Here is a 23,392-nt window from a genome sequence, read left to right as displayed (position 1 = left end):
GTTAAAAACTGAAACTGGTCCTCACAATGTCGTAATTATAGGAACACACGCACACACACACACACACTAGCGCATGGTCCAGTTCTGAACCACGGCCCACAGGTTGGGGGCCCGTTATGGACTACGGTAATGCCATTCCCAGCAAGATAGGACACTCACCTTAGTCTTTATCACATTTTCATTTCAGAGCACTAATGAAAAGTGGGACATTCATCTAAATGGATATGCAGTTCAACCTAGAGGCACCACGCAAATATAGGGGTAATACCAGGTACTCGACTTCAAGATGGCGCTAACATCCTGTTCTTTACAGTGATTTGTGTGCAGCACTTCCTGCAGATTTGATGTGAGCAGGCTCTGATTAAAGTCAAATGAGGTGTGCTGGATTCGTTCACCTTCGCCACCCTGAGTTTTATTCCTTCTCATGGTTATCTTCACGTGGATGCCTTTGGAGGAAATAACGGCATGTAGACCAGGAAGTAATGGTGCTGAACGAACAGATTCACACATTAAACCCAAGCAGCCCCCCAGCCATTTATACCAATGAAGATTTGTGTCACATATTTCAGACATTTTCACTTTAGATGTATCGTTCACCTTTATATGTCCCATCGGAAAGTATTTGCCCCTGTCTGGATGTAATATGCAATGATTCTGCACACCATCATGAGACTAGCTTGCTTGGTAGCAGGTCGCTTTTCCTCTGTCAAAAGAGATATGGGAGGAACATTCTGCAAGTTTAGGAAATGACAATACTTAAACCTTTCACGACTACTTCGATCTCTGCACATATGTCAAAATAAACCTAGGAAATTAAGTGATGGGGGGGCTTGATTTGCTCCATAGGCTTAGTGTACAGCTTATCACTACGTACATGTAGTCAATTAAAGCACCTGAACAGCAAATAATCGCCACAAAAAGAAAAAGATCACACACAACACACATTAATGCTGTGTGTGATCTTACCACTGCTTTGATTTACAGCAGCGGCATTGTTTCAATGAGCTTCTATAATGTGGAATGATTTCCATCCAGGGCAGTGTTGAATTCAGACTCTCACCCATCATCTTACATTGATGATGGGTGAGAGTCTGACCACTGAGCAAAGGCTTCCCCATTACACCCCAAAGACTTTCAATGGGGTTAAGATATGGACTCTGTGATGAAATACCCTGGACCATTCTGGATGTTCAGGCAGTTTTTTTACAAGACGGATAATGCAGATTCTTAGACATCCATATATTTTTTATTTAAATCATGAATATATCTAACTCGGCTCTATTAGATAAAAAGGAGTCGGCTTTGACCCATCCTATAGTGACCGTCACCCTCACCACCTCAAGCCATGAAAAAAGCTGCCTGGAAACTGGCAAAACTTGGGCTTCTTTTTAGTCCCACTTATTAAAGAGGGGGTATTATGCTTTTTTCAATCACATAGCACCAGTCTATATCACACTACAATGATGACCAAACCTTCTGTTGGTCTGTAAATGCAGTAAATAAGAATAACTGCCTTGTATAAAATTGCTCTCTCAAAATGTATGTAGTGAATGTCTTGAAATAGGCCCCTGTCCCTTTAAGAACCTCTGACCCTTTCCGACACGCCCCCTCCACATGCTGTCTGTGGCATCAGTGGGGAGGGGGTTCTGCTGAGGAGCAGTGGTTGGTTACTCGGCTGGTGACGAAAGCTCGGAGGCGTCTCCAGGAGGTGGGGGCGTTCCTAGGAGGACTCAGGCAAACCTATCCCTAAAATGGCCGCCATCAGAGTTTTTACAGATTACTCAAAAACACGTGAATGTGCCAAGGCAACACTTCAGGCATGTTTTTAATGAGGGAATGACATAATAACATGATGTTAAATGAGAAACAGTGCAGCGGTACAGTCCCAGCTTCAATCTTGGGTTTGGTGGGGCCTTGTGTATAGGTTCCTTCTGGGTGCTCTGATTTCCCTTACAACTGAAAAATTAACTGTATCGGATTGAAAGTCCTTATGCTTGCAGCTAGAACTTAACTTCCATCCTCTTCTCTTTCCACTCCCGAAAACGTTGAACAAATATAGGGTCGTGCTGGGTTTAAACAGCATGTCCTTGGCCATTGAGCAGATGGAGCTAACTTTTGACAGACTGTTTGAAAGATTGACGGTTGAATTCTGGAGACTTCCACAGAGGTAAATTAACTGGACCTTTTTGCAATAAATCTATGCACGGTTTGGACGTTGAGTGCTTCGGGCTAATAATATCTGCAACAGAGGAAGGGAGCAGAGAACAGGAAGTGTGAGGAGAGACCGCATGCGATTCAAAAGAGGTTTTGTAAATGGATTTGAAAATGTTGGTGCAGAGAAAAGGCTGAAACCTCTTAAAATATGAGGAGTAAAAGGGTCGATGTTCCCATGAAACCCATCGCTAACCTCTTCAGTCTTTTACTCTTGAGGACGGTCTATGGACAGATGTTTGTGTCCAGGTCAAGAACCTTAAGGAGTGAACATACATCCGGAAAAACAAACTGAAGTAGCTTGTGCTCGAGATAAGGAGAGATGAAGAGTTTCATTAAATATGTTGCAGGTGAAAAGAAAACAAAAAAAAGAATTGAATTGTGGATGGCAGAAGCAGCAATGGTGGTTTGAGAGAATAACGTCCGATCCTCTTGAAGTGGGTTTTCATCTGTCTCAAACAGTTTGGAGGTCACAGAGACCGTGTACTGCACTGGGCAGGCCTAAGAAAATCCAAGGCTGAGCATCAAGAACTAACCCCGTGATTAAACTGAAAGGCAAATTCAGAACCGAAGACCTGATCAAATGTAAATAACACTCATAATAATTCCTATTTAATTTTATAAGGTAGTCAAACTGAACTGCTCTCTGCTTAAAAGTTCTTGATTATGTTGAACCCAAGTACTATCTGAAAACTATTACTACTAAACACACTGTTGAATATAGCAGTACTAAGTGACTCGTGCCCCTAGAGGCCATAAGCGTTACTGCAGGTGTCGTAGCATGTTGCATTGTTTTACTTATTGTCAACGAGAGTAAATACTACACTTGCAGAAAAGACAAAGGGAGAGAGGGATATTGCTCATCCAATTACACAATGGAAATATTTTTTTTTGGCTGTAAATACTGCTAAAGTAGTGCTATCCACAGTTAGCTTTGCCCGTTAGCCTGTTAGCTTCTTCTTCGTGATTCCATGAGTGTGTATTGGTGGCTCCGACCCGGTGGGAGCGAAGTTGCAATTGTAGTTTTCTGGCCAGAGACACCAGGGGGAGATGAAAGACCCTCCAATCATCCCAGTAACACTTGTATTACCCCCAGAGGGACTACGGAAAGGCTTTATTAAGGTTAACAAGTTACTTAGTACTGCTTTAATTATGACACACTCTACTTGTGCAGTAAGCATGAGTAGCGGAATTTATGCTGCAAAAGTTTTATTCAAAAGCTTGAATGTCTTGAACAGATTGTGTTTTTACATCAGTGCAGAATAATAGTAAATATAATAATCTGTAAAGGTGGAACGACAGTGACCTGTCCCATGCAATCTACCCCAGCAATGAACGCTAAGTGCTCCTTAAAACGTAGAACAGATGTTTGCATAAATTGCAGGCGAGTTTATTAGAGCATCTAAAACAACTAACAAATAAACAGATTTAGACAAAGATCAATTTCACAATAAAATTGAGTGGACACAAATCAGATGACTGTAAACGGGAATTTTGAAGATATATTTATGTATTTTTTTTAAATGTAATTATTATTTTATCCTTTTAACAGTGTGGGTCTTAAAGTTTCACAGAAAATAATTATTCTCAATCCACATTTCACAGCTGACTTAATTACATAGAGAGAGCATTTTTGTATTCCAATACTTTTTTTGTAGAAAAGGCACTAGTTCTTTTTTTGTCTTCAAAACCTAATGTTTTACTCATTAGTCTACAATGCTACTTATTAATTTAACATCAAGTTACAAAGGGCCTGACTCAAATGTTAAAACCAAAATGAAACAATGGTTTAGTTTTAGATTTTAGAACTTGTTTTTCATTCTCATTTATAATCTAATATTATGGAGAGAAGTCTTGGGATTTTCAACTTTCAAAAAAAAAAAAACTATGTATGATATGAGGCAAAGAAAAATACATTTGTGATTAATTTTTTGTGAAGTTTCAACAATTAGTTTTTTGGTCTTTATCTTTTATTTTCTGTGAGAGCTCTGTTTGAAAGCCTCATTCTCTTATACTGTATAATAACTAAGGTCACATGCCAACTTTCGTCCAATCATCTTGTAGCTTTGACGTTTCTCCTTAATAACTGCGTCTTGGGGACACTCGGGTCATTGTTCGGGACCCGAAGTGGTGGCTGTATTGGCTGGTCGTGGGTCAGTCTGTTGGTGGGCGGGGCTTGGAGATAGAGATGGGAGATAGACAGAGGACAGAGGCGTTATTCTTTCCCGGTGGAGAGTAGTTTCAGCGCCTTCTGTAGATTCTGGATGGCGGTGGACACGTCTTCGTACTGAAGGGCACTGCCGGCGTATTTACAGTATTTCTGAGCTCGGGTGAAGTCCTCCGCGGAAAGCTGCACATTACCTGCAGGAAAGAACGCAAAGCAATTTTAGTCCACATTTGTCCAAAACACTCATTCCACGACAGATTAATTAATGGTTCATGTCAAAGTCAATAAAGACAGAGGGGGAAATTACACTAAATCATAATCACAATATAATAAGACAAAATATCCATCACATCACACAAGCCCAAAACACGCAATTGTTTTTGCTAATACAGCCTGAAATAACTTTAAAATATGTAAAAGTTCAGTTTTAGTTATGACTTGCCTTGTTTTTGGTTCTGATTTTGTTTTTCAGTATTGTTCTGACTTAATAATGATAAAAAAAGATGTTTTTTGTTATCGAATATCACTCATAGCATGCAGTGAGCAAAGATGTGCTTCCATGTGTGTGTCAGGTACACTTCCCATGATGCATTGCACCCCTCCAAAGCAACCATAAGTCATATAATAATAAATAATCTTGTCAAAACGGCTAAAAAACAATATTCATACTGAACTGAAGCTATGAAAACCCATGCTTCCATATGTATAGTTTTGTCATCACAAGAGGCTGAAAACATCTTTTCATAATTATCGAAAGATTCTTTCTCCTTGGTGCTTCGTCAGTGCGCTTCAAATGCAAGAACAAGAAGAGATGTCTTCTTAAGTTTCCATTCACACACTGTCCTCCCCTCTCCAGATATCTGTCTAATGTCGAAGTCTTGTAGTTTCTGGCGCACTCCCATCTTCTTACAGTCTGGCCTCTCGCTTCTCTCTCTCTTGCGCTCAGCACATTTTCTAAGGAGGAGGCAGATCCGCTCGGGGATTACGGGCTTACGGTTGTAGCATAATTCAATTTCTGTCTCAAATATGTTTTTTAAGCTCCGCTGCTCGGAGAGAAGCATTAATGTGATCAGTGGTGGTCGTTGTGAGAGCGGCTAAGGCAAAGCAAATAATTACTGTCATTATTAGTGACTGCTCAATACGTAGAGTTAGGGCCTCTCTGTGTCACTGCAGTAACTTTGAAGACGAGAAAGGTAAATACAAAGCGATTTTATTCACAATTGCGTATATGCCGTGTTGCCGAGAGAGAATATATGATTAAAGCTAAATTGGATTCAAATTGCCTGTTGATTTTACTGTTGTACTTGACTTATTTTCATTCAGACATTGTTTTTTCTCGTGGAGAGCGGCGGTCGGTTGTGTGTGGGCTTTTGCATTTATGTTTTTTTGTTTGTTCCTTTTTAATAATATAAGGTTGTTCTCATTAAATCGAAATGAAAGGCATCGGTCACAGACAGTCCATTCTTTTCTCTACACGCTGTGGATTTTCAGATTTACAGCCGGACTTACTGCAGTTGAACCAGTGTTGGTCTGGGTTTGACTTGGCCGTGGCTGGTGCTTCTGCAGAGCCTCAGGACTCCAGTTACTCTTATTATTCTTATTTGGGGGGGGGGGGGGGGGGGGGGGAACTCCTCGGATCCGAACGGGTCCAACCAAAACTGTAGACTTTGCACTTACTGACGGTCAGAGCAGGTTGAACAAATGACATTCAACGGTTGTTCTTACAAAGTGTTCCTCTGGAGAAACGGTATTCCTGCGTCTGCTAAATAGGGCTCTGTTTTACGCATTCTGTGATGACCAGAGAAGAAACATTTTTGTGCGGAAAGGTTGGCCATCATTCTTGCGCCTATGACCTCTCAATCACCGCTGACACGGTTGGATTCACACAGGCAGACAGGTCAAAGTGGACAAAAGCAGCTTGACCTTTACAGATTTTTTAACACACTTGGCTTGTCGGGTTCTTTTTCCCCCTTTTTTAACAGTTGGCTTCCCCACTGGAGGCCATCATATACTGCACTATGCACTAACTTATTCATTATCCCACACTGTGTAGCTGTAGCTTGAATAACGGTGCGGTTGTATTGTGCCAGTGTCAAATAAATCCTTTTACGCCATAGCTTCTTCGCCTTTTGTAAACTCTTTTTACTGTATTTTCCGGACTATAAGTCGATCTGGAGTCGCACCAGCCAAAAAAAATGCAAAATGAAGAAGAAAAAAACATATACAAGTCGCTCCGGAGTATAAGTCGCACCAGCCTTGGCAACTACCTGGGCATGGAGGCTAACTGCTCCGTTGACAAGCCTCTCCCGGCAGCGCTTTGTTCAAGCACCCATTTGCAAACTCGCTCCTCTAGCTGTGGTCATCTAGCTTTTAGCTCGCGATTAGCTTTTTTTGTTTTCTTTAATGCAGTAACTTTCGCCAGTCCCTCACAAGTCGCTCGCTCACTCCAAACTTTTTTTCAGCTACTCGATTGCCGTTTTTGAAATCTTCAGTGGTACAAAAGTAGCAGATACTGGAACACAAGCCCAGAGCGCCCTCTAGCGGCTGTCAGGGTGAAAATAACAACATTGTGAGATTGTATATTTTGCACCTGAGAATAAGTCGCACCCCAAGCAAAACTATGAAAAAAGTGCGACTTATAGTACGGAAAATACGGCAAACGGTAATGTAGACGATTCCACAATTTCGACCGTTGTTTCTCTCAGACTGTGTGAATGGCCTACTTTACACGTAGCTGCGCGGTAACTGTTCAAAGTTAACCTACTTTTTGAGACATGCCTTGAGCCTTGAGTCTTATAATGACTTTGATATGGGGACACTCCCTTCGCTGCTCTGTCAGTGCTCTTCAATCATAAAACTTCGTGATGGCAGGATCTCAGAGTCCTGGCTCCAGTTAGACCTATTCCCAAAAGAACAACGCTATAAAATCTGGTTTAGCATGAACTGAAGGAAGACTTAAGAAAAGGAAATTTGAGTCTGTGATCAAGTGGTTTTGAAGCTGCAAAATGTGGCAACGATTAGCATTTAGATAACTCCAGGCGCGACGGTCTTTCAATTCAATCTCATCGTTTTAATGCACTACAGGTTTGCAAATGGTTGGTTGTAGCAAATTACTTTTCTCATGATACAACAACGAAGTGCCACCCACTGAAGGTAATTTCATCACAAGCTGCCTGGACATTTAGGGTTTGTCTAAAAAGTGGGCCATGAGTTTTGGAGTTGTCTCATGAAAGTTTTGATCGCAGTAGTAAAGTGATGGGTTGCTCTTTTGTGAACCGAAAACACAAAGGCATTTTTTAAAGGCAGTGACAACGTTAAACTTTTAGAATTACATTTGCTCACCACCTTTTTTGACCCAGTTTAGTCCTGATTTCAGATTTGATCTAGGTCACTGGTTCTCAACCTTTTCATCTCTAGGGCACCCCGACATATTTTGTTGTATCTGCACTATAACCCTAGTGTATTATGTGATAATGTGTCTAACATGAAAAGAGCTGTTTTAAGTCAGGAACAATGATGGGATGATACAGGTTATATTGGCCACAAACACCTTTAAAACCTTAAAAAAAATTAATAATCCACATAAACTGCAGCTGCTTATTTCTAGTCAAGATGGCAGATTCTATTCTTATTGGATCTTTTTAGCCCAGGCTGGTGGAGAAGCCCGATAATGGCCTAAATTGTACTATTTTGACTATTTGTTAATACATCAATTTTCAACATAAATAAAAAAATATTTAGCTTAAAATCAAAATAGTAAATACAGTGCACCTATGTTGCAGAATACGCAGAAAAGGGCAAAACAGGAAGACCAATGTCGCGCTCTCTCCTCTGTCTGCTTAACTCCTCCTCTCTCCTTAGCACGGTAGCGCAGCTAGCTTCACAGCTAGAAGGTCCGGGTTCGATTCCCACCAGGGACGGGGCCTTTCTGTGTGGAGTTTGCATGTTCTCCCCGTGTCTGCGTAGGTTTCCTCCGGGTACTCCGGTTTCCCCTACCACTAAAAACATGCACAATAGGCCAGGATGAATGATGTGTGAGTGAATGTATGGTGGTGGTCAGAGGGTCCGTTGGCGCAGACGTGTGTAGTCGCGAAAGCGCCTCTGACAGTCTCCCCCAGGGGAAACTGAAGCTACAAACGTAGCTTTCCACCACCGAGTATGGAGTGAATGTACAATTGTCTCATGTAAAGCGCTTTGTGACCATGTCTGTGAAAGGCGCTATATAAGTAAAGATCTTCTTCTTCTTCCTCTCTGGACAGGCACAAACGTTATGGGAAGAGGCTAAAAGCCTAAATGCCTCCGTTTCAAGTCAAGGCCCATTTTAGCCAAATAAAAACTCAGTGAAAAGTTAAAATCTCAACTATTTAGATCTTTTCATGGGAGCTTGCTCTGCTATGATTGTCAAACACGCTCCACAGAGCGAGACAGATGTGTCTGCTCTACAGCTGACCTCTGTGCACCAACCCCTCAAACAAAATGCTTTATTATAAAATTAAAATTTGAATCATTTCTTTTCAAGGCAAAACCAACTTAAACTAGGTTCTTATTGGGTTACAGGTGAATTCAAACAATTAAAATAAATACTTTTTGATCATTTAGCCCCATTTGGATTCAACATATAAGAACCCCTGATCTAGGCCTGGTTGTGCTTGGAAGGTCATACATTTCACCAGCTGGTACATGTTGTGAAGAGCTTCATAATAAATATTTCATAATGAAACGTAAACCAACAAATACATTACAGTCTGTCCTGGATTGCAGTGTAATGCCTAAATACTTGCTCTCAAACTCTCGAATTTCACTCATTATAAAATAATTAAATTATCTCTGGTTTGTTTAAGCCAATATTCAGCTAAATATTGCTTGATGTCTGTAACTTAATCAATAGGACTCTCATTCTTCGCTCATTTTTATTTAACAAAACAGTGTGGATGCCGCCTGTACATGAGAGCTCCCTAATGAGATTTTAATGGAAGACAATAAACCACTGATTAATTGCAAGGGATTCAATAGCGGAAGCATCAAACGAAGATAAATGTGATGTTGAAACAAAAGTTAACAAGGAAAATAAAGCTATGAGGAGCGAGCGGCCCCAAGGCGGCTGTTAATATTGCTGTCTTCATTCTTCATCTGGTAAAACAATCATCAGTCGCATGCAGCGCTAATTCAAGTCATTGGTTATTTAAAATGGCATAGTCACAGTGACCCCGTGTGCCTTTTGTGTGCTCTAATAAAACATAAGAGGCTGATCATTTGTGATGATGACCATGTAAAGACGCTGAGAGAAATGATCTACTCTGGTCTCTGTGTCATGGTAACTAAACTGTGGTAGTAATCAAAGTAGTCAGTATTTAATGCACTTATCTCTTCTGTTATCTGCTATGATTTAAAGGAGCTGAAATATCATTTAGCTTCAATCTGCTTCTTTTCTTTACATGACGTTTCTGACCAGTTTTAAAGTAATCTGGCTTGAAATAAGAAATTAGAATTACCAATAGGACAATTGCAGCTATTAGCAATTTAATCGGGCCTAATTTTTTTATACGTATTATCTTAAACAATAAAAAGGAAACCAATATCTTGAAAGATATTATATATTATATTTAGATTTACAATCAGATTAAATGTCACTTTCCTGAAACTTTACTCTTAATTCTGTCAGAACTTTGCATCTAATTGAAAAGAATCTGATCACTTGGTCAATATGCCACTGTTTTTGTGATCTTTCGACCAGGTCACTCTTGGAAACACTGTGAGGATATAAATAAAGGCCATTAAGTCATAATGCCATCATAAACTTTTAATCAAACTTTTTTTTTCTTGATACTTTAACGATACTTGATTTACAATATGGATACCTAAAGGACATATTTTTCAATGCCTATACACCAAAATGTTTGTCATCCATCTTCAGAAAGAGAACAATAATATATAATTCAATAAAAGACAATTTCTTTGAAACTTGTATCATTCAAAGCACTATTAAGTAACTCATGCCCCTAGAGGCCATAAGCACCACTGCAAGTGTCGTAACATGTATGTTTTTTTACTTATTAATTGCCCGTGAGAGTAAATACTACGCTGACAGAAAAGACAAAAGTAAAGAGGGATATTGTACATCCAATTACACAATGGAGATTCTTCTTTCACTCAAACTTGGCTGTAAATACTGTTTAAGTGGCACCGCAGTTAGCCTTGCCCGTTAGCCTGTTAGCTTGTTCTTCGTGATTCTATTAGTGTATTGGTGACTTCGACCCGGTGCAGGGAAGTTGCAATTGTGGTTTTCTGGCCAGAGACACCCGGGGGAGATGAAAGACCATTACCTCAAGAGGGACTACAACAATGATTTATTAAGGTAAACGATTTACTTGGTTCTTTCAGCTCAATTAAAGCAGTACTAAGTAACTTCCTTTAATGCCAAACAGGCATCAAAACTTGGTCTTGAAAGATACATTTTTTCCAGTACCTGCTTTCGATACTTTGTTCGATGTTGTTTTGATGCAAGGGAAAAAAAATCTCTTCAAATTACATACAAATTGTGAAAAAAGGTGGCCTTTTTTCAGTGATGGATGGAGTGCAGATCTTAGAAAAAGAATGTGGACATATGGTGCGGGTGTGAATTCAAAGCCTCAATATGTCTCTTTTCATAAAGTTAATTAACACAGCGGATGTGAGCGACGCATATCCAGGCCATAGCACTGAGCAGGAACCATGCGCTCCCCTGGGGCCGGCTGTAATGAACATGAGTGACGCAAGTCTATATAAAGAGCAAGATATACCTCAGGCTTATGCTATATTTATGCTGGATTTTCAGACCATCATAGAAATATGAATGTGAACTAGTGAGGGTGGACATTGATAAAAATGAACAGCTTTCTCAGAAGAACCTTTCCGATACTGCACTAAGGTTTCTCATTCACTTGGCGTTGGTGAAAATGACACAGACATGACCTGATCTTTACTGAAGAACGATCACTGAGCTCTAGACTCTAACAGCGGTGAATGAACGAGAAAAGGATTTGTCACTGCGTGTGGTTTTTCATTCAGAATATTACGTGATAAGCAAGAAAAGAACAAGGGACAGGGGGTATGGGATGTTCTATGTGAATATGTTAGATATGCAGGTGAGTTATGAAAGTGTCCTAAATATGTGTTGTAATCTAGTTCCGACACATTAGCTCTGATCATCGTTTTGGATTAAACATTTGGGATAGGTATAACAAAGTATAGACAGCTGGTTGTTTTGACAATAACGTGACAGTCAGTTTGCAAGCTTTTACAACTCCAGCTCTTAACCTTAAATGATGTCTTTCGGGACGTTGTTCTTTGTTTTCCCTCGCACTCCCTTGCTCTGTTGTTCCTCTGAAGGCACCGAGTTATGCATCCCGCTTTAGGGCATGAAATATGGTGTGAAAACAAAAAACTGAAGCGGCGCCAAGTTTGAGGATTAAAAACACATGTTCAACTTGGCGCAACTCGCAACAAACCTCCAAAAAGAAAGAAAAAAAAAAGCACGATGCCCAGAGATACTTAATTATTTATGCATGAGAATCAGAAGCAGTTACTCTCAAATACATTTATAATAATTATGTTGGAGGTATTATCCCTAAAACCACTCTGGGGAGGCTCTTTCTGAATAATTCATGTCGCCCATTTATCCGCGCAGTGCTGAAAACGCATTTTATTTCCCAAAAGCGGGAGGGGCGGTTGGTGAAATCTGCAGCACCAGACAGCACTAATCCAGTCGAGTTGGAGGCGTGTTATTAGATACTTTTTTTTTTTTCTTTTTTTTAAAAATGTAGCAAGGTTTTTTTTTTAGGGAAACGTCTGCATTCACGAGACTCAGCAGTGAGAGCGAGTGGGGGGGAGCTGAGAACTGTGGATGTCGCAAATATTTAACATAGGGGTAGATCTGTAGGAAAAGAAAAAGGGCCATTTTCATTCAATTCATTAGTAATTGCTCATGAATACCTCCTTTTGCATTGATAAACAAAAAGCAATAGAGGAAAAAGGCCAACACCAAATGACTGCGATGTTTGCCATAGCAACGGACAGAGGAGCAAACAGGTGCGGTGCTGCTGATATCTGACATCGCCAACAAGAGGCTAATTAGCTCTGGTGAAATGACATTTTGTTGAACAGAGAAAAGGAATCGAGATATCATCGTAGTCCTCTCCAGACCCGGGCAGCTCCAAACTCGGCCTCCTTCCATCCAGAGACACAATCTCGACATCTCAACCTGCACACATCTGACTTCGAAACGTCCAAACGTAGCTTTCTCTAAATAGTCTTCAGTCTTAAAGGAATAGGCCACCGTTTTTACATACTGAGAAATGTTCTTACCTTAGCTTTGACGAGTTCTTTAGGACCTGTCTGATCTTCACCCGTGTCTTCTATCACGTAAACACAGCGCAGACGGCGTTAGCATTTAGCCTCTCCCTCTCTCCACTATAGCTCCAAAACTGGTCAAGATAGAAGCTACCAAGCTCTTCCACGTTTTCCCTATTTAAATATGATTGCGTGAAGTGTTCCACTACAAAGTATAATTACACAAAACTAAACTATGTGGATTTTCTAAGCGGATAAAAGGGGGAACTATATTGTATGGCGTAATAATACCAGGAGTAGTTTGGCATCCGCACAGTAAAGTGAAGATTACTGCGCAGTAAAGTGAAGATTACTGCGCGGATTTCGAACTACTCCTGGTATTATTACGCCTTACAATATAGTTCCCCCTTTTATCCGCTTAGAAAATCCACATTGTTTCATTTTGTGTAATTATACTTTGTAGTGGAACACTTCACGTAACCATATTTAAATAGGGAAAACGTGGAAGAGCTTGACCTGTTTTGGAGCTATAGAGGAGAGAGGGAGAGGCTAAATGCTAACGCCGTCTGCGCTGTGTTTACGTGACTGAAGGTACGGGTGAAGACCAGACAGGTCCTAAAGAACTCGTCAAAGCTAAGGTAAGAACATATCTCAGTATGTAAAAACGGTGGCCTATTCCTTTAACCGAGTCATCTTCATCATGAACGAGGGGAAGAGAAACAAGCGATGCTTTTCACCAATGTCCATCCCGATCGACAGGAATCCTCCAGCTTCGTAATCCCGTCAAAAACTAAATCAAGATCTGGAGATTGGACATTACCCTGGAGGCATTGAGGGAAGGGTCAATAGCAGATGACACTTTTCCGTTTGGGGACAACGAGGTGCACTTTAACCTTACCATGGGACATCAAAATCTATAGGAAGTCTCCAGATGCAACTGAATAAGCTCTGTTATAGTCTGGGGTTTTCCATTGATTGGCTTGTTTCACAGAATTCTAGCGTACGTCTAAATGTTTTCGCCCTGCGCTGAGTTTCGTTTCGGAGACTCCATGTTGTGCTGTGGCAGATAGGAAAACATAAAGGTGGCATTTCAAACAAAGGGCTTGCTGTTGTTGATGACGACGCCGCATGCATAAAGTATACACTTGGATTGATCTTCGAAAAGGTCAAGTCAAAGTCTGTCCCTCTGCGGCGCCGCGGCCACTTCTGAAGGTTTCTGTTCTTTCCCTGCGTCTAGTTTCCTCTGCAAAGTTTGGGTTGAAGTAGAATGTCGGCAGGAATATCCCATTTGATCTCCTGAACCATAGCTACCACCTTATGAACCTGCCTTAACCAAGCGCATCAAAAAGCTTACAGACTCCAGGCCAGTGTAGTGCCTCATTTGAAAGCTAAGACCTACAAAACAGGAACTTTTTTGCCACGCTGTCACATTTTTGAAGCGCTCATGTCGTGTTTTCGTAGGTTTCTTGTGTGTGTCTTTTATATTGCTTTTTTTTAATGTGTTTTTGGTGCTTTTCCAACATGTTTTTGTCACTCTTTTGTGACTTTTTCATCACTTTTCTGTCATGTTTTTGTCACTGTTTTGTGGCTTTTTCATCACTTTTCTGTCATGTTTTTGTTCACTCCTTTGTGGCTTTTTCATCACTTTTCTGTCATGTTTTTGTCACTCTTTTGAGGCTTTTTCATCACTTTTTTTGTCACTGTTTTGTGGCTTTTTCATCACTTTTCTGTCATGTTTATGTCACTCTTTTGTGGCTTTTTCATCATTTTTCTGTCATGTTTTTGTCACTCCTTTGTGGCTTTTTCATCACTTTTTTTGTCACTGTTTTGTGGCTTTTTCATCACTTTTCTGTCATGTTTATGTCACTCTTTTGTGGCTTTTTCATCATTTTTCTGTCATGTTTTTGTCGCTCTTTTGTGGCTTTTTCACCACTTTTCTGTCATGTTTTTTTCACTCTGTTGTGGCTTTTTCATCACTTTTTTGTCATGTTTTTGTCACTGTTTTGTGGCTTTTTCCTCACTTTTCTGTCATGTTTTTGTCACTCTTTTGAGGCTTTTTCCTCACTTTTCTGTCATGTTTTTGTCACTGTTTTGTGGCTTTTTCCTCACTTTTCTGTCATGTTTTTGTCACTGTTTTGTGGCTTTTTCATCACTTTTCTGTCATGTTTTTGTCACTCTTTTGTGGCTTTTTCATCACTTTTTCATCATGTTTTTGTCACTGTTTTGTGGCTTTTTCATCACTTTTCTGTCATGTTTTTGTCACTCTTTTGATGCTTTTTCATCACTTTTTTTGTCACTGTTTTGAGGCTTTTTCATCACTTTTTTTGTCACTGTTTTGTGGCTTTTTCATCACTTTTCTGTCATGTTTTTGTCACTCCCTTGTGGCTTTTTCATCACTTTTCTGTCATGTTTTTGTCACTCTTTTGTGGCTTTTTCATCACTTTTCTGTCATGTTTTTGTCACTCCTTTGTGGCTTTTTCATCACTTTTTTTGTCACTGTTTTGAGGCTTTTTCATCACTTTTCTGTCATGTTTTTGTCACTCTTTTGTGGCTTTTTTCATATATTTTTTTGGCACATTTTTTAATGCGTTATTGGTGCTTTTCCGGGCACGTTTTTGTCAATTATAGTTTTTGGTTTTTCATTTCCATTGCTTTTTTTGTTGCTTATTTGTCTCATTTTTGCGTATTCATCATACTATTGTCGCGTTTCGTTATTGTTGCTTTTCTGGCACATTTTTCCCACTCTTTTATTGCTTCATTGTGGCTCTTATGTTGCTTTTTCATCACTTTCTAGTCATGTTTTTGGTTGTGTTTTCATCCTTGTTTTCGTTGCTATTTGACTCTTTTTTTTTTTCATAGCCTTTTTCAAGAAGCCTTTAGATTTGGCTAAAGCCAAACTGGAGAAAATGCGCTTGGTCAGTTGGGTGTTTAAGAAACAATGGGGCTGGACATTTCCCATAAGCTAAATGCAGTCCTAAATGCAATCTATGGATGCAACGATTCACTTAAGTCATGGTTCGATACACATTTCGATATGAAGGGCACGATTTCATTTGATTCGATATTTACAATGCGCTGAACAAGACATACAAGTTCTTATTTTTGGCCTTGTTGTGTTGCTAATCTCTGCCTTCCAGACAGATCGGGGGAGGCCTGTGTTTGCAGAGAGGAGTTCTCACAGGCAGTGGGTTCAGAGGTGGCTGTGAATCATGCACAAGAGAAACACCTGAAAACACTATCAAATACTATCATTGACAATCTTCTATCGATTCATATTGAACATTTGCACACTGATTTGAAGGGCATTTAGTTCGATAATACTAAATGCCCTTCACAGATGATGATAGCCACCCATTTTCTCATCACTTTGAGCTCCTTCCATCAGGGCAGAGATACAGACTTCCTTATACCAAGAAAAATGTGTACAGGAATTATTTTGTTCGCTTTGCCATCAAGGAGCTGAATAAGTCGTAAGTATTAATGTCGTTCAGAAAGTCTGTTCCTTTTTTTCTTTCCTTAATGACGTGAACCTGCTGCAAATGTGTCTGCAGTGAACTGATTTTATAATGAACTGATTTTATTATGTACATTGCTGGGCAAATGTATTAGAATGTATGAGCAAGCCAAAGGCAAATTTCTGCCATCATTGTGCATAGTAGACAATAAAGTTTTTTCTGTTCTTTCTATTCTATTCTAATACAAGAGGGTAGATGCTCTCTGAAATCCTCGTGCTTTTCATTTTGTTTGTCCAAAACACTCCCACACTACCTTGACAACTTTGAAACTTCACTGCTCGGCTCAAAGGCGATTCCACCAGCAGTCAAATTCAGGCATAACATATAAAACATGCAAAAGATAAGCCTCTGCTAAACTGTGGAAAAATGCTAGCTTCATACGAGGATGATCTGAACCACACCAAATGGGAACCCAGCAGGGGGGGGGGGGCATTGGAAAATCTCAAAGTCAGAGCGAAAGCCAAGGTTAAATTTAGCATTCTGCATAAACGGCATGATCCACTGAAAGTCAGCACAAGTGAGATGTCATTATTATAAAGATATTTCTCAAATGGTGTCACGGCACAATGAATTTAAAAGCGAATGAACTCGAAGAACAACAAAAGTGAAAGTTTAAACTTTAGATGAAACATGTTGAGGACAGTTAGGCTCTGTTAGACACATTCTTTCATAGCTGTAAATGTCCTATTAAAAAATAATAAGGATTTACAAGCGGGTTTCTGCGCTAAATATAACAGGAATGTTTTCAGTAGAAAGGATAAGTGGTGCTTCTGGATTTGGAATTGACAGTTCTCGATGGTTAAAGCATTAGAGGCAAAAGTGAATGGTTGTTCCGCCTGTTGTGAGTCAGCTGTTGCTTACCTTGAGGCTGGGCGTTGAGGAGACCAGGGTCCACAGCGGGCATGGATCGAGGTGTAGGTGTGGGTTTGGGCGGTTCTGTTAAAGAAAACGATCAAGGTAATGTCGCTGCTTTTTCTGCAAATGTTCTCACTGCAGATAAACTTAAAGGAATAGGCCACCGTTTTTACATACTGAGATATGTTCTTACCTTAGCTTTGACGAGTTCTTTAGGACCTGTCTGATCTTCCCCCGTGCCTTCAGTCACGTAAACACAGCGCAGACGGCGTTAGCATTTAGCCTCTCCCTCTCTCCTCTATAGCTCCAAAACAGGTCAAGATAGAAGCTACCAAGCTCTTCCACGTTTTCCCTATTTAAATATGGTTACGTGAAGTGTTCCACTACAAAGTATAATTACACAAAATTAAACAATGTGGATTTTCTAAGCGGATAAAAGGGGGAACTATATTGTAAGGCGTAATAATACCAGGAGTAGTTCGAAATCCGCGCAGTAATCTTCACTTTACTGTGTGGATGCCAAATTACTCCTGGTATTATTACGCCTTACAATATAGTCCGCCCTTTTATCCGCTTAGAAAATCCACATTGTTTAATTTTGTGTAATTATACTTTGTAGTGGAACACTTCACGTAACCATATTTAAATAGGGAAAACGTGTAAGAGCTTGGTAGCTTCAATCTTGACCTGCTTTGGAGCTATAGAGGAGAGGGGGAGAGGCTAAATGCTAACGCCGTCTGCGCTGTGTTTACGTGACTGAAGGCACGGGTGAAGATCAGACAGGTCCTAAAGAACTCGTCAAAGCTAAGGTAAGAACATATCTCAGTATGTAAAAACGGTGGCCTATTCCTTTAAAACACAGACAGAGCTATGGTTTGTTACAATGATGGATAGGATTACGGGATTATGATAGGCTTATGTTTGTTTGCAGATTGTTATGGTTCGGACATACAGGAAAAAAAAATCACAAAGACCGCAATTATTTGGTTACAACGTCCTTCACAAATTTATGCATAAAACCAGCTAATCTATACCTGTCAATATTTGTTTGTTAAAGACACTGTGGCTTTGACCTAACTTGACTCATCAGTGCGGCCTGAAGCCTTACATAAACTTCTACACTCAAAATGGTCTTGTGTGACACCACCTGATTAGATAATGTCATCGGAGCGCTGAACTCATCCGGCTAACCTCTGGAGGGTTTTTCGTAATTGTTTTTTTTATTTTTTCCCCAATTGGTCCAGGATTAACAGCCTCACACACACACAGACACACACAGACACACACACGCTCCACTGTTTGTTTGAGAGCATTGGATCAGTCTTTGGGGAAAATCTATTGCCAGAAAGTGAAGAGAGTGTCACGTATAAGTGCGCTATCAGGGGAAATTAAGATGAGATTACAGCAGATGGATAAAGGGACAGGCCACGCTTTTCAAAAAGACTTGTTAGGTCCTCATGGTAAATTCTATGGTCTTTATCTTTGTATAATATTGAATTAAATGGGAGACAAGAGAACAGTTTCGTAGCTGACTTCAGGCCTGGTCCCATTAAGACTATTAAATGTTTCCAGCAACATAACTTTGTCCACATAATTTTTTTCTCAGCATGATGCAACATTATTCTAGCGTTGCTGAATATTGATGGAATGCATTTTCTAAAGAAGTGGTGGGTCAAGATTTTCACTCCAAAAAGCCCCACTCAGTCTGAGAGGTGAGAGTGCTTTTTTTTAATTTTCAAATCTAGGACTGATTATTGAGAATGGGTGGACAAACATCCACATACATAAAAGATAGAAAAAATAGAAAATAGAAAATAGAATACAACACAACACGGAACCACTTGACCGCTGGTACCTGAGGGCGGTTGAAGCTCAGCCGGGGTGTTGGCCGGGGCGTGGGCTCCCGGTGGGATCTGGATGTTGTTGTAGTTGATGCTGGGGGGTCCGGACGGCGGTCCAGAGGACGGTCCGGCGGGGGCGAACCCGATCCCCGGACTGGGACCAGGCCCAGCTCCAAATCCCTCGTCCTCGTAGTTTTGCGAAGGAGCTCCGCCTCTGAACGAACCATAGTTTGACGGTCCGGAGGCCGAGTATCCTGAAGCGCCTTCTTCGTCTGCGAAAACCATGAGGACAACATGAGAAATCAAACACAGACAGTACAAAAGGACAGTATATCAATGGTTTGATGCTTGCATTGTCCTGTCATTCATAGACTATTATTAAACCCACCTTGCCTGTGTGACTGTGATATGGATTAAACTTGTAGATATGATGCAAGAAACTAAAGCACTTTCTATGAGAACATGGAAACTCCTCTTTGCAGAATCAAAACTATTTAATAAACATGTACCCACTGTCAATTTGTATATAATTCGAATATTTACTTAACAGCTCAGAGCCATCCGAGTCGACGTTTTATTTGCAAATTCTACATATAATACGATCCTCTTGCTGGGGCTCTGCAGATTTCGGCACCACACCTCACAAAAGTACAACATGCCTCTGAGCCAGAGATATTTTCTGAGATTAGACTCACTTTTGTCGACATCAACTGGATTTGACACCGGGTTACAAACCAAACTGTCATTACCGCCGCATACAGGAAGGCTTAGGACGAAACCGGACCCTTTCCTAATGTTTTGGAGAACACTTAGGCTTTCAGTAACATGTTAAAAGTGTGTTTATGTACACTGACAGGCAGGGGATGTCAGGCTAAGCTTCTCTCCTATGTACACAAATGTAGGTCTATGAGATACAACGCCGCACGTTTGCTGCCGGTAACGCGATAGAGGAGCTAATAGGGCTTACAGTAAAGGCTGCACTGTCTACGCTAATCTAATAAGAAGGAATATTTAGACAGTGGTTAAAGATTTAAGGCACTTTTCCACAGCATAGTATTGATTTATTCGGGTTCCAACTGGTCCGAGAGTTAGGCCATACAGATCAGATTGTAATACTATAAAATATACAGATGGCTGTCGTACAAAAACAAAAGTCTAGAAAATGAATGACTTAATTTTAATTAGCCTTACAGCATCATCACAAGTTCACAGTGCATAATGTGAACATGTGAACCACTGGCCTTGGGAATGCGAGCAACTCCCTTTGTTTAATATCGAAACGGCCATAATGAGGCAGAAATACTGTTATGCAATCCACTGTTTACACGGTCATAACTCAGATGTTTGCGTAGACCAGCTTTATGGTTGGCATCTCTGTCATTAATGTGCCTTTTATTATTAAGTCAACATAAAACAAGTGTCACAAAGAAATACAATTATTCAATCATATTGTCATTATGAAACAGGATATTAAGCCACAAGATAGATACCGTAATACAGTGGTCCTCAAAACAAAAAGGTTCAAAATGTTAGGTATTTGCTTTAAAGAGGGGGTATTATGCTTTTTTTCAATCACATAGCACCAGTCTATATCACACTACAATGATGACGAAACCTTCTGTTCGGTCTGTAAATGCAGTAAATTAGAATAACTGCCTTGTATAAAATTGCTCTCTCAAAATGGCTGTAGTGAATGTCTTGAAATAGGCCTCTGTCTCTTTAAGAACCTCTGACCCTTTCCGACACGCCCCCTCCACACGCTGTCTGTTGCATCAGTGGGGAGGGGGTTCTGCTGAGGAGCAGTGGTTGGTTACTCGGCTGGTGACGAAAGCTCGGAGGCGTCTCCAGGAGGTGGGGGCGTTCCTAGGAGGACTCAGGCAAACCTATCCCTAAAATGGCTGCCATCAGAGTTTTTACAGATTACTCAAAAATACGTGAATGTGCCAAGGCAACACTTCAGGCATGTTTTTAATGAGGGAATGACATAATAACATGATGCAAAGCTTGAAAAAGTCGATTTAACCCCTTTAAGGTTATTCCCAGTGTTGGGGGTAAACACATTACTAAAGTTAAGAGTTACAAAAATATATTCCATTTCTCTGTCACTACGGAATATAACATATTACTTAAACAAAATACGGTAAGTAACTCGAGCTACAAGAGCATTTAAAGGGTTTGCATTGATGTACAAACAAACAAATTCCAAACTCCCCCAAGTAAAATGCAGCTCCTGCGAAGGGAAAAAAAATAATGTTTGTTCGGAGGCATTATTACATTTTTCCGTACACATTTTGCCAAAAGTAACTCAGAAGCAACTCAAAAGTAACTAGTGTAACTCAACTAAATTGTTTCAACCATAATATGTAATACAAACATATTACATTTTAAAATAGCTTGCCCAACACTGATTATTCCTTTCAAAAGTGCCACATGCATAAGAGTTCAAGCAGTGTGACCTCGTTGCATTCACTACTCTATCACGTGCCTTCCTGCAGACATATGAATGCGGAATTTCCCAAAAGCCGTCAATTATCCATTAAATGTCCACGTAAGGTTTTGTAATGGCCCAAGCTTCCCCACCTGCACAAAGCGTAACATTTGTGCTTTGTTGTGACCCCAGCTGGAAGTGTTTCATTAGCTTACGCCGACAAAGGCACAACAGGGAGATGAGAGTTTTTAACATCTCAGACTTTTCTATCTTCTTTGGCTTTTGCGGTTTCAGCAGATGAAAGAGCAAGACACACCGATGCGGAATAAGAAAGAGTTCAGGGACTTTACAGCAGGACTAAGAACAAATAGAAAAGCTAAAGACTAGACCTCTCTGTCAAACTCATTAGTGCCAGGCTCAGAGTGGGCTTTTGAAAGTCCCCAGTCGCGTTCGTCTTCAGTCAAGCTTTGGAAATGTTTGTTGTACAGATAAAAGTTTTTTCAAAAGTCCCAAAACCCAAACCCAGAGAGAAAGAATACTTTTCTCCACAAAGATTTTTCTAAAGATTTCTTTGTTCTATCGACATGTGGGGATGTTTTAGATATCTCAAATCAAAAAAGGAAATAAACGGAACCAATAATTTGCATAAAGTATAAAGTTCACAAGTCAGGAAGTCCTTTAAAACAATACAATAAAAGATTTGCCAGGATTTTTGTTTAGTAAATCCACAGTGCCAACGCTCTTCCTTGTAAACGACAACATTAAGACGAAATGCAGCATATTTCACTGAATTAAATGCCTCATTGGAAATTCTCTCGTAAATCCAGTGTAGTTGCAAGCTGTTCCTGAACATTGGACACAGACCCGTTTCTTGTGGTCAGAAGTGAGAGAAAAGATGACTCATTTTACAAATGGACTGAGCCGCTCTGGAGCGATTAGCGGACAGCGGTGCTTTGCCAAGGGGCACGTTGGACAATAGAGTCCAAAATGAGCAAGCACTGTTCTTTGTCAGCCAGTCGCCGCACTGGGAGAAGTGGTGACAGTTCAACAAAGTCACCATGGATATGAAGTTAATTTAGCCTCTTTTCCACTGCAATAAAAGTGTTTCACGTCACCAAATAGATAAGATTTCTGTCACTGTGGCAATCTGTGCTGCCTGAACTCACCAACTGGAGGTAAGCAGGTGAAGGGTCTTTGCTCATTATGCTCACATACACTGTACAATATCTGATGGCATCGAACTCCTAAACCTAGCTGCCCAACATCTCCATCTATCTAAAATAATTCTTCAGCCAATTGTGTCTGTCTGAGACAAAACCTCACTCTTTGCGCGGAAAAATTGTATGTCAAAGCGTGAAAATACAGGTTGTCCAGGGAGACCGGAGCAACGATTAAAAATAGAACGACCAAAGACAAGCTGCAAGAGATGTCAAGCAAGTCTGATACTGTATTCTGGAGTACCTGTCATAGAGAGAGCCATCCTCTCGCTGCAGCAATGATCTCTGTCAGGCAGGCCGTCAACAAACACCCCCAGCTCACTGCCAGAGACAAAGCAACAGTGCCCCGGCCTGAACTGCACCGCATTTGACTGTCCCCTGTGCCTTTCCACGATAATGAACACACCTCATGCTGCCCAGGAGCCTGAAACTCGAAAGACTTCAGCCATAGCTACGACTCAATCTTCGAACCATTTAACAGTTGAGACGAATGTTGGCTCACGATTTCACCTTCCCCACATCTTGCAACGGGACTTCGAAACGTACAAGACAAAAAACAATTGCGTGGTGTACTCTGGGTTTAAAGGAACAGGTCACCGTTTTCCCATACTGAGATATGTTCTTGCTTGAGCTTAGACGAGTTGATGCGTACCTGTCCGGTCTTTGTGCGTGCCCTCAGTCACGCAAAAAGACCGAAGATGTTGTTAGCACTTGGCCTCTCCCAATGTATTCCTATAGCTCCAGACGGGGATGAAATTGGAAGCTACCGCGCTCTTCCACGGGCACGCACAAAGACCAGACAGGTACGTATCAACTCGTCTAAGCCTAGG

The 23,392-nt window shown here is 40.6% G+C and overlaps 1 protein-coding gene across 1 annotated transcript in view; it reads right to left on the bottom strand.

Moving 5' to 3' along the window:
* Window positions 1-3,706: 3,706 nt before the first annotated feature.
* vta1 (vesicle (multivesicular body) trafficking 1) overlaps window positions 3,707-23,392 on the bottom strand; it is a 50,557-nt gene continuing 30,871 nt past the window's right edge. The window contains exons 6-8 of the mRNA XM_079571840.1: window positions 18,932-19,189; window positions 17,083-17,157; window positions 3,707-4,572 (exon numbers count right to left, since the gene is read on the bottom strand). Of these exons, the coding sequence (XP_079427966.1) occupies window positions 4,427-4,572; window positions 17,083-17,157; window positions 18,932-19,189 (479 nt within the window). The 3' untranslated portion in view covers window positions 3,707-4,426. The remainder of the gene's footprint in view (window positions 4,573-17,082; window positions 17,158-18,931; window positions 19,190-23,392) is intronic.

The sequence above is a fragment of the Gobius niger genome (genome assembly GCF_951799975.1).
Source record: "Gobius niger genome assembly, chromosome: 15".
Classification (NCBI taxonomy): domain Eukaryota; kingdom Metazoa; phylum Chordata; class Actinopteri; order Gobiiformes; family Gobiidae; genus Gobius; species Gobius niger.
This window is presented reverse-complemented; position numbering and strand designations above follow the sequence as displayed.